Raw genomic sequence first — 12574 nt, 5'->3', positions numbered from 1 at the left:
GGTACTGTCACGCCCTGACCTTAGAGAGCCTTTTTATGTCTCTAGTTGTTTTGGTCAGGGTGTGATTTGGGTGGGCATTCTATGTTCTGTTTTCTATGTTTTTGTATTTCTATGTTTTGGCCGGGTATCACATCAAATCAAATGTATTTATATAGCCCTTCTTACATCAGCTGAAATCTCAAAGTGCTGTACAGAAACCCAGCCTAAAACACCAAACAGCAAGCAATGCAGGTGTAGAAGCACGGTGGCTAGGAAAAACTCCCTGGAAAGGCCAAAACCTAGGAAGAAACCTAGAGAGGAACCAGGCTATGAGGGATGGCCAGTCCTCTTCTGGCTGTGCCGGGTGGAGATTATAACAGAACTTGGCCAAGATGTTCAAATGTTCATAAATGACCAGCATGGTCAAATAATAATAATCACAGTAGTTGTCGAGGGTGCAGCAAGTCAGCACCTCAGGAGTAAATGTCAGTTGGCTTTTCATAGCCAATCATTAGGAGTATCTCTACCACTCCTGCTGTCTCTAGAGAGTTGAAAGCAGCAGGTCTGGGACAGGTAGCACATCCGGTGAACAGGTCAGTGTTCCATAGCCGCAGGCAGAACAGTTGAAACTGGAGCAGCAGCACAGCCAGATGGACTGGGGACAGCAAGGATTCATCATGCCAGGTAGTCCTGAGGCATGGTCCTAGGGCTCAGGTCCTCTGAGAGAGAGAAAGAAAGAGAGAATTAGAGAGAGCATACTTAAATTCACACAGGACACAGGATAAGACAGGAGAAATACTCCAGATATAACAAACTGACCCTAGCCCCCCGACACGTAAAATACTGCAGCATAAATACTGGAGGCTGAGACAGGAGGGGTCAGGAGACACTGTGGCCCCATCCGATGATACCTCTGGACAGGGCCAAACAGCAAGGATATAACCCCACCCACTTTACCAAATACAGCCCCACACCACTGGAGGGATATCTTCAACCACCAACTTTACCATCCTGAGACAAGGCCGAGTATAGCCCACCAAGATCTCCGCCACGGCACAACCCAAGGGGCGCCAACCCAGACAGGAAGATCACGTCAGTGACTCAACCCACTCAAGTGACGCACCCCTCCTAGGGACGGCATGAAAAAGCATCAGTAAGCCAGTGACTCAGCCCCTGTAATACGGTTAGAGGCAGAGAATCCCAGTGGAGAGAGGGGAACCGGCCAGGCAGAGACAACAAGGGCGGTTTGTTGCTCCAGAGCCTTTCCGTTCACCTTCACACTCCTGGGCCAGACTACACTCAATCATATGACTCACTGAAGAGATGAGTCTTCAATAAAGACTTAAAGGTTGAGACCGAGTCTGCGTCTCTCACGTGGGTAGGCAGACCATTCCATAAGAATGGAGCTCTATAGGAGAAATCCCTGCCTCCAGCTTTTTGCTTAGACATTCTAGGGACAATTAGGAGGCCTGCGTCTTGTGACCGTGGCGTACGTGTAGGTATGTACGGCAGGACCAAATTGGAAAGATAGGTAGGAGCAAGCCCATGTAATGCTTTGTAGGTTAGCAGTACAACCTTGAAATCCGCCCTTGCCTTAACAGGAAGCCAGTGTCGGGAGGCTAGCACTGGAGTAATATGATTTAAAAAATGTGGTTCTAGTCAGGATTCTAGCAGCTGTATTTAGCACTAACTGAAGTATATTTAGTGCTTTATCCGTGTAGCCGGAAAGTAGAGCATTGCAGTAGTCTAACCTAGAAGTAACAAAAGCATGGATTAATTTTTCTGAATCATTTTTGGACAGAGATGTTCTGATTTTTGCAATGGAAGATGGAAAAAAGCTGTCCTTGAAACAGTCTTGATATGTTCGTCAAAAGAGAGATCAGGGTCCAGAGTAACGCCAAGGTCCTTCACAGTTGTATTTGAGACAACTGTACAACCATCAAGATTAATTGTCAGATTCAACAGAAGATCTCTTTGTTTCTTGGGACCTAGAACAAACATCTCTGTTTTGTCCGAGTTTAAAAGTAGAATGTTTGCAGTCATCCACTTCCTTATGTCTGAAACACAGGCATCTAGCGAGGGAAATTTTTGGGCTTCACCATGTTTCATTGAAATGTACAGCTGTGTGTCATCCGCATAGCAGTGAAAGTTAACATTATGTTTTCGAATTACATGCCCAAGAGGTCAAATATATAGTGAAAACAATAGTGGTCCTAAAACGGAACTTGAGGAACACCAAAATGTACAGTTGATTTGTCAGAGTTGATTTGTCAGAGGTATGGTTACCGTGGCGGCAGGGTAGCCTAGTGGTTAGAGCGTTGGACTCGTAACCGAAAGGTTGCAAGTTCAAATCCCCCAGCTGACAAGGTACAAATCTGTCGTTCTGCCCCTGAACAGGCAGTTAACCCACTGTTCCTAGGCCGTCATTGAAAATAAGATTTTTTTTCTTAACTGACTTGCCTAGTAAAATAAAAGTAAAAAAAAATAACAAATCAGGGACAGCTGTCTATCAGCTGTCTATCGTTGTCTCTGATTGGGAATCATACTTAGGCAGCCTTTTCCCTTTTGTCATTGTGGGAAGTTGTCTTTGTTAGGGGCACTATAACCCTTGTAAGCTTCATGTGCAGTTCAGTCAGATGCCCTTATAGAATGCACATCTTACCTGTTATTTTGCCAGAAATTTCTCACAGTAGATGCCACTGTTGGGCATTGCAGATTTGGCTGCACTCTCAGACCAGCCTCTCTCATTGATAGACCATGATTTATTACATGATCAATTATAGTAGCCCTACTCTCATCTGAGGCTACAGCTCATGATCTTCCTCTCAGTCTTCTTCCACCACGCATACGTACTCCTCTCCCTCTCCCAGCCACTCAAAGTTTTCTTGCTTTGCATTATTTACCATCTTGTGCTAAGAAGTGCAATGCCATAGATAGGTTCTTAATTATTGCATTTTAAACAGGTAACAAACAGACAAATATAAGAAATGAGCCGTTTGTGAGATATCGCTCTTCCTGTCTTCGGGAAAGTATTCAGACCACTTGACTTCTTCCTCATTTTGTCACGATACAGCCGTATTCTAAAATGGATTAAAAATAATCATCAGCAATCTACAAACAACACCCCATAATGACAAAGCAAAAACAGGGTTTTCAACATTTTTGCAAATTTATTACAAATGAAAAACATAAATACCTTATTTACATAAGTACCCTTTGCTATGAGATTCGAAAATTGAGCTCAGTTGCATCCTGTTTCCATTGATCATCCTTGAGATGTTTCTACAACTTGATTGGAGTCCACCTGTGGTAAATTCAATTGATTGGACATGATTTGGGAAGGCACACACCTGTCCCACAGTTGACAGTGCCTGTCAGAGCAAAAACCAAACCATGAGGTCGAAGGAATTGTCCATAGAGCTCCGAGACAGGATTGTGTCGAGGCACAGATCTGGGGAAGGGTACCAAAACATTTCTTCAGCAATGGTCACCAAGAACACAGTGGCCTCCATCATTCTTAAATGGAATAAGTTTGGAACTACCAAGACTCTTCCTAGAGCTGGCCGGCCGGCCAAACTGAGCAATCGGGGGAGAAGAGCCTTGGTCAGGGAGGTGACCAAGAACCTTACTCTGACAAAGCTCCCGAATTCCTTTGTGGAGATGGGAAGAGCTTCCAGAAAGACAACCATCTCTGCAGCACTCCACCAATCAGGCCTTTATAGTTAGATGGATCCACTCCTCAATAAATGGCACATGACATCCCGCTTAGAGTTGACCAAAAGGCAGCTGAAATGAGAAACAAGATTCTCTGGTCTGATAAAACCAAGATTGGACTTTTTGGGCTGAATGCCAAGCATCACGTCTGGAAGAAACCTGGCACCATCTCTACGGTGAAACATGGTGGTGGCAGCATCATGCTGTGGGGGTGCTGTTCAGCGACAGGGACTGGGAGACTAGTCGAGATCGAGGGAAAGATGAATGGAGCAAAGTACAGAGAGAACATTGATGAAAACCTGCTCCAGGGCGCTCAGGACTGGGACGAAGGTTAACCTTCCAACAGGACAACGACCCTAAGCACACAGCCAAGACAACGCAGGAGTCTCTGAATGTCCTTGAGTGGCCCAGCCAGAGCCCGGGCTTGAAATCAACCGAACATATCTAGAGAGACCTGAAAATAGCTGTGTAGCAATGCTCCCCATCCAACCTGACAGCGTGGGAGGATCTGCAGAGAAGAATGGGAGAAACTCCCCAAATACAGGTGTGCCAAGCTTGTAGCGTCATACCCAAGTAGACTCGAGGCTGTAATTGCTGCCAAATGTGCTTCAACAAAGTACTGAGTAAAGGGTCTGAATACTTATGTAAATGTGATATTTCAGTTATTGATTTTTAATAAATTTGCTCAAATTTAGATTGATGAGGGGAAAAAACTATTTAATACATTTTAGAACAAGGCTGTAACCTAATAAAATGTGGGGAAAGTAAATGGTCACTGTATGTCTTGTCTTCACCATCAAAGAAGTAAGCTAACTTGAATCTCAGCCCCTGTTTAGTGAGGCTGCCACATACATTAAATGGGATCAAGCATTAGCCCAGATCATATGGGCATGATTGCTAAAGGAGTCATTCAGGCATTACAGTAAGTCGACATTTAGTAATCTGCTTCTAAGGTTAGAACTCACATGCTCTTGTTTTCCTTGGTTTCCACAGTCATGGTACTTCTCATTCATACATTGTTGAGGAATGTATGTTGTGTGAATGAGTGGTACCATTACACTCTAAAAACCAAGGAAAACAACTGGACTGCAGTCAGCCAACTACAGTGAAAATATCTGAGATGTGAAAATTTGAGTTTTTTGTCAATGTTGATACATGCAATACTTGGGGCTTTCATGAATGAATTGGGGCTTTTGAATTGGGGCTTTCAGCAAATGAAAATGCACCTGCACTTAACTGATGTGGTGGCAGTTATGTGGTCGACTGTAGGCATAATCGACCAATTGTCCACATAATTGACAGAGTGATAACTTAAAAACATTAAACATTATTCCCATTATCCCATGCCTTAATCAAGTGTATGTTCTTCTTTAAAAGATTAAGATAATAATGATGTCTACATTTTAAATTGTATTCACCATAGGGACGACAGCTACAATCTGCCAGAAGTTTTGCAGTCCCCCACAAAGGTTGGTTGAAGTAACTGTAACACTTTATTTCAAGTTCATGTTCATTTCTATTGATTTACTATTTAGTAACAAAGTATATGGTAACGCGCACACACCCGCACACACGCGCACACACACACATGCGCACACACAAACACGCGCGCACACACGCGCACACACGCGCACGCACACACACAGGCGCACACACACAGGCGCACACACACACGCGCACACACACACGTGCACAAACACGCGCACACACACAAACACACACACACACAGGCGCACACACACACACGCGCACACACACACACGCACACACACAGGCACACACACGCGCACACACACACACGTGCACACACACACGTGAACACACACACACACACAAAAGTGGACAACATGGGTGTTTCATTGCTGATGCAAACCTGTGTTTTCCTCTTACTGTACTGAAGCAAAGACAGAATCCATTCAACAGCACACCACTTACACCTGAAACTTTGGAGGAAACAGACAGCCAGATACCCAATGAAGCAATGGAGCAAACCAAGACACCTGACGGGGGTGAGCTCCTTACCTGTACAATATCTGTGGGTGTCATTTTAGTATCCAAGAATAAACTGAAAAAGGACATCAAGTGAATATATGGATTTGGTAATAACACTTCATTTCGATGGTCTTTCATAATGTCTATGTAAGGTTGTCATAAACATTACTTAATGCTACGCCGCTTGTTGCACAAAAAATTTTCTGAAACCTTACAGCTGAGAAGTTAGTTACTTTAATGTATCTTACTGTAAGTTGTTTTTTTTAGCAGTCTTATGTTAGTGATATCAAGGAACATTCAAAAATGTCCAAATACATACCAAACACTGACATATTATTTTATGGTTCCTATGCCAAGTCACCACCATTTTAGTGAAACATTTTGAGGTTGTGGTTTCGATTTGGCGTCATGTAATTTGCACATTTACAACAGTAATTCAGGATTCATGATTCAACTGTAACACACCATGTGTTGTGTTTTTAATGGAGTGGACGGCTTGATGGACAAACAGTCAAAGCATTTTCCTTGCAAACAACCGTAAGTCTGGTGAACTGATCCCATTGAAAGCCATGCGTGTTAAACCTCTCCTGGGCTTACGGTATTTCTCCGTTGCTTTTTAAACAGATTGCTAGCATGTTCTCGTTGCATGATTGTTGTAAGCATGTATTTTTGTCATGTCATGAACATAATATGTATGTTGTATTTCTTCCACCTTTCTTTCATAACATTCTCATAAGAAGGGAAGAGGAAAACACAGTTCCCATTAGCCATTTTGTAGATTCCAATTACCAAAACAGGATGCAAGAATGATTACCATTGTTCATTCTCATTGTTTGGCTAAAAGATTAACCTGCATTTCCCTTGTATAATAACTAATGCTCTAGTATGTAGGTAAACTTCAGCTTTGTAACTACAGTGCTTGAGCCAGTTGCCCTTAATTTCAAGACGTGCAACAATAGTGTGGCAATTTCTCAAAGTATGTGCTCTAAAACAATTGCATTTCATGAAATGAGCCAATTAGTATCTAGCAACTAGTCAGGTTTTTCCCAGAAGGAAGGCGAGCCAAAGGGGGAGGTATGCAAATACAGACTAGCAGAGGGATTACGCATAAAGGCATGTACCCTGACTCCAAAGCCCTAAGCTGCAATGCATGACTTGTCTGTGCTGGAGATCCTTAATGTTTCCCCCATGTTTTTCAAGGAATCTAGGCACTAACGACCCACTGGGCAAAAACTGGTTGAATCAACGTTGTTTCCACATCATTCCAAATAAAAAAATGTAATGTGTTGACATTGAATCAACATGGAAAACTGATTGGATTTGAAAGAAGTCATCAATTTAAGGGAATTTCATATTTTTTTATCCTAAATCCAATGACATGGTGACATGTTTGATTGAATTCCCATTAGTTGACAACTTAACCAAATGTAAATCAAAACTAGACATTGAACTGACGACTGTGCCCAGTGGGTATTTTTTTACATTCTCTCATGTAGAATAATCTCCCAAACTATTATGAAAATCATGATAATAACAATAACCATGAAGGAATTAAACCAAGGAAGTAAACCAAGAAAGTAATCCGATGCAAATGTACTAAAAGTCCCGAGCCCCACAACCCAATTAATGTACTAAAAGTCCCGAGCCCCACCACCCAATTAATGTATTTGCATTTACATTGGGATCCACTGTATGTTTGTGGTGTTAACCATAAGACGTCATTGTCATCGCTTCTTGAAACATGCTTGCTTTATCCACCTGTTTTGTGCCCTAATTTTCTATCCACCACCCCCCATTGTCTTTCCCCCAGAGTTTCTACCACCATCTGAGTTCTGCGTTGCTCATCTAACTAACTTAAAATCGATCTGTTACGAAAACATCCAGAGTGCACCTATGCACATGCCTGTCCCCAAAAAAAGAACAATCATTAACAGATCCCAGGACTCTCTCTTGGAGAGCCCAGCAGCCAGACAGGCCAGCAGCCAGACAGGCCAGCAGCCAGACAGCCCAGCAGCCAGACAGGCCAGCTTTCCCGCCCCTAGGAGCATCCTCAAACAAAGTACCTCCACTGACTTTCTTCAGTTCCGAAACGTCTGCAGCTGCCAGCCAGAACCACAATGTCCACAAACGCTGCACTCCAGTAACAGGGTCTTAGAGCCATCTTTAGACCCCTGGTCTGCTAAAGAGAGAGAGACCCTGGTCTGGATAGACAGGAAACAGGTGAGATTCAGCCTAGCAGTGAGCAGGAGCAGCGTGGAGTGGCCCACTGAGATGCAGGATGGAAAGGAGCTGGGCGAACACAGTCTCCTGGATTTGGACTGTACAAGCCCCCCAGAGGGAGAGGAGGAGACGGGGCAGTCAGACAAAAATGGCATCAACAGTGGTATTGACCAGGGTGATCACGGACCACTAAAGGAAGACATTGAGGTTTTGACAGCTGTAGGTTCACCTTGCTGGCTCCAACAGCCCATTAATGATATGCAGAGACAGGTGGACATAGGTGAGGGTCTGAGTTGCAGAGAGAAGCCAGATATAAGATGCCTAGACACAGGCCCAGCCCAGGTCCCTGCTGGTAAGGCTCGTGCATCTCCATTTAATTCATTTGATGATTTTATTAATTCATTCAATCTATCAGTCAACAATCAACCCATTAATCTATTCAAATATTTGTAGTGAGGAGTGCAGAGAATGATTTTAGGTTTGTATTCAATTAATTTAGGAAATAAAACTTTATAAACTACTCACCATGTTTGTGTTGTAAGATCTGTTTTTTAATCACTAACCTGCTTGCTTTCATACATGAATGTACACATTCATTTATTGTATGATGATAATATTTGCTGATGGTGATTGGTGAATTTGGACTGCAAGGAATGTGCTCTTTTTTTCATTGGTGGGGGCATTCAGACTTTGAAATTATATGGTTGTCTAATGTTTTATAAATAATTTTCTTCTATTACATGCTATTGCTCATCATTATACTGACTTGTAGATGACATAGTTCAATTCAATAATTTGCTTGATTATTTATTGCTCTGTTCAAATGTAGGATCTGAATTTGATTATTCTTTTGTTGCTGAGAATTTTCCTGGTTGTAGTATATTAGAGTTTTAAAAAAGGCTTCCAAAATGTGTAATTTCCACTTTAAACTTCTGACTTAATTTGCCCTAATGAAAAATATATCAACCCCTGCAAAAATGTCCATTCATTATAATCCACATAATAATTCACATTTCCTGTTGCTGCAGGATTATTTTCCTGCTGTAGCAAACTGGCTCAAATTAAGATCCTACATTTGTATGTCAGCAAATACAAGTGATGAGAAATCCAAGTTGTTTTGATTTCCTTTACAGATCAACTTGACCATCGTCATGCTGAGTCCCTTACCCTTCAGGTGTCCAACCTCCATTGTGCTGAGCAAGAGAAAGGTAAGCCCATTCTCTTGGGGGCCGCAGCCCGGGGGATCTCCCCCACCAAGATAACAGAGGAGGACGGTCAATCCATGGCTAAGGTTCGCGACTGGTTCAGCTGGAACCTGGGAAGCTGTGACAAGCCACAGGTTCAGCTCCCCCAACAACCCAGTGATGAACCAGAGACTCCTGTCGACATCATCACAGATGAGATGCCAAGTGATGCTGCCTCTAAGAAGCCATCTAGTCGTGTGTCTCCAAAGCCTCGGCGAAGGCTCCTAGGGATATTTAGTAGATGGGAAGCAAGAGAAGAGAAAATCCCTGAGCCGCAAAGCCCACTTAAAGAGGAGGTGGTTCTCTGTGAACAGAAAGAGCTTGACAACACCACCCTGAACTTCGTCTTCTGCCAGTCCACTGAGAATACTTATTCTGACCAGCAGCAAGATCTGCATAAATGTGCTACTGACAAACAGTCAGCTAAAAATGAGAAGACACCGGAAGTTAGAGAACTAGTGCTTAAAAAAGAAATAGACCAAACTCAAAAGGAGCCACAGGGGAGTGCATGTGGAGTAGATACGTTACCAGATAAACTCTCCAACTTGAAATCATTTTGGGAAAGAGAAATTGGCCCTAAAATACTGCTCAATAAACTAAGCAATGATACAATGAGGTGTGAAGTACTTGTCAGTGCTGGGGATACTTGTGACCAAAAAATGCATGATTTTGGTAAAGATTTTGCCAAGGCTGAGACTGTTGAAGCATCACCATCTTTTCAAAATATTCAGCTTCACCTCGACACTAGTGGCACGAGAAAGTCCAATATCTTTGGAGCAAAAAGCAATGATAGTAATGACTCACATATGCTGATTAACCATCCCTTCTCCCAAAAGGTGGAAACCTCAGAGCAGTGTAACATAGACCTCAGTACTGCTCTGTCATATGACGAAAAGTCCTCATCTTCCGTTGAAAGTAGCTACATGTTAAAAACATCAGGTGACAATGGTACATTCAGGGTTAAATCCATCCTTATCTCTGAAGATAATTCCAGTTCATCTGTGGGCTTGACAGTGCCTTCTCAGACAGTCCAGCCAGATGAGAAGGTGCACATTCCTTTACATGTCTCTCCATCCAGTCCCCACACAAGCCGGCAGGGGCGTGTCCCAGTGCCCCTTGTTAGACGTTCCCTCAGTCAACAGGAAAGCAGGAAGGCCAAGATCAATAACCTCAAGTCCTTCTGGGAGAAGGAGAATAGTGGACCAAGGGTCATTGTTGGCAAACCAAAGGAGGCTTTAGATAGTCAAACCCATCCATTTTCAGAAACACCTCCAGTCCATCACTCAATTGCCACTTCTCAGTCTAGTCTAAGAACAATTGAAACTGACCTAGGGAAGGGTGACTGTGACAAGCAAAGCTCTTCCTTATACGGGGTTAAGGCCAGCGCCTCCGACTTGTCCATGGCTGAAAGAATAGAAAAGGGTTTCATCAAGTGGAGTTCAAACTCATCACTACCGAGTAGTCACTGTAGTGTTGGCGATGTTGATTCTATAAATCAGCAAGATTCATGTAAGATGGAAACAGGGCCAATCCTGTATCAAGAAAGACCCTTAAGTCCTAAAACACCTCTGCCTAGATCTGAAATTCCAAAGTGGAAAGACAAAACTGACAATGAACTTAAGAGAAGTCCTTCAAAGACCTGTCATCCAAAAGCCCTGCCCAGAGGTTCATCCAGTTTCCAAGGAGCCAGGTGTGATAGTTCTCCATTTAAATCCTTCTCCAAAGACATTGCCTCACCCACAAGGGAGCATCAGAATGATCCAGAGAGAGCAACATCAGTGGTTAAACAGAGACAAGGACTCTCACATGAAGCAATGCAGTCAGGATCAGAGTCCACCAAACATACCCTAGGAATCACGTCTACCTCTCCACAGTTTAGATCTGAAGAGAAGGGGCAGGATCGCCTGACCTTTCCACGTAGAGGCTCGGCACAGAGCTCACTAACTTCTATGATGTCCCCGCTATCACCTACTAGGTCGCTCCCTTGCCCCTTCAGAAGGACCAGTTTAGGGAACCTAAGTGTACAGGAGGGCAGTCCTCACTGGTCCTCTAGGCCAAATCATGGGGACTCGCATATAAGAAGAGCCTTTGAAGCTGGCAAGATTGGTCAACAGCCCATCAATAGGGATCCTGGTGAAACAAAGCTTTCGGGAGCATCTGAAGTCTCTGAAACACATCTCCTCCTTGCAAGATCTTTCATTCCCCAGAGCAACCAACATTATTTGGGGCTCCCTGAGCAGACACACATCCCTCAGTTTATCTCAGATAAAGTGGGGAATGACCATCTGAGTCCCACTGTCCCCACTCCATTGCTCCTGAGCATGACAAGCAGTGAGGGGAGTCCATCTTGGATCAGTCCTAGGTCCATGGAGAATGTCGACAGTCACTTATCCAGAGGAAGCATGCCTGAGATCTGGTCTCAATCTCGGGCAAGTTCAAGCTGTGAGCTTTGCATTTTCTCATCAAACATAGATTTAGTGATTTAGAAGTGAAATGGCTAATTAATGATTTAAATGTGGGGACAAATCATGTTGGCCACATCATTCTGAACTTTGATGGAAGCAGCAGGGTTAGACGCAGAGGACAATGTCTTCCACATGGCAGAATTTGCCTCTTTTGGGTAGATATACAGTGGTTCTTCCTTTAAAAGTTACAAGCTTATGCCGCGACCGTTTGTGGTAGATGGTGGCATTCTGTCATTTCACCACACTATCACAAGGGGGAGTTAGAACGCTGATCTATCAGTAGTCAGGAAATGTGGCAATTAATGGAGGCGTTTTCAAAAACAGTCATGTGGACTGACGATTTTCAAAAAATAGGTACGGTGGGCTTTTGGTTTCTCGCCCTCTAAAAACAGGAATAAAAAATTCTAAATAACAAACTGGCTTCATTTATAAATTAGTAAGAATGTCTCACCCCATGTTCAAGAATGGCCCTTTTCCCTTTATTCAGATTACAATCACTCACCTTCGGTTATTTGAAATGAAATCATCTCCAAAACAATTTTTAAAACAAGCCATAGAAAGTTGGTTGCAATTTCAGTAAAAAAAAAATTTAAACGAAGGAACTTGTCTGTCGGCCCAGCATTAAAGACTGAAATTGGTTAAAGAAAATTGTGATAAATAAAAATATATACCTCTGTCTCTTGTGCATGTCGTTTTCCTTTCACAATACATTATAATTATATAAAAGCCCCTTAGATATTCTCACAGATCAGATTTGCCCTAACGAAAAACCCTTAGATATTCATTTAGAATCCTCCAATCCTCTAACTGGAATTATTCACGGAGAGTCTCGTCATTGGTGGAGAGTCAGGTGGCATTGGCAGGGTTGAATAGGGTGAGGAACGAGATGGATTCACAATCCATGCCAGGCAAACATGCAAATCTTTATTTCAACTACATTTTAGTTACAACAAGTTCGAT

At 43.0% G+C, this 12574-nt stretch overlaps 1 protein-coding gene across 9 annotated transcripts in view; it reads left to right on the top strand.

Annotated features, from left to right (window-relative positions):
• sytl2a (synaptotagmin-like 2a) overlaps positions 1-12574 on the top strand; it is a 42323-nt gene that overhangs the window by 17857 nt on the left and 11892 nt on the right. For 3 of the 9 annotated variants that reach the window (XM_064982203.1, XM_064982202.1, XM_064982200.1), the window contains exons 5-8: positions 5117-5162; positions 5594-5702; positions 7496-8257; positions 9039-11591. In XM_064982203.1, coding sequence (XP_064838275.1) covers positions 5117-5162; positions 5594-5702; positions 7496-8257; positions 9039-11591 — 3470 coding nt within the window. The other 6 variants (XM_064982204.1, XM_064982207.1, XM_064982205.1 and 3 more) reach the window with 6 other exon arrangements.

The sequence above is a fragment of the Oncorhynchus masou genome, chromosome 12 (assembly GCF_036934945.1).
Source record: "Oncorhynchus masou masou isolate Uvic2021 chromosome 12, UVic_Omas_1.1, whole genome shotgun sequence".
Taxonomy (NCBI): Eukaryota; Metazoa; Chordata; class Actinopteri; order Salmoniformes; family Salmonidae; genus Oncorhynchus; species Oncorhynchus masou.
This window is presented reverse-complemented; position numbering and strand designations above follow the sequence as displayed.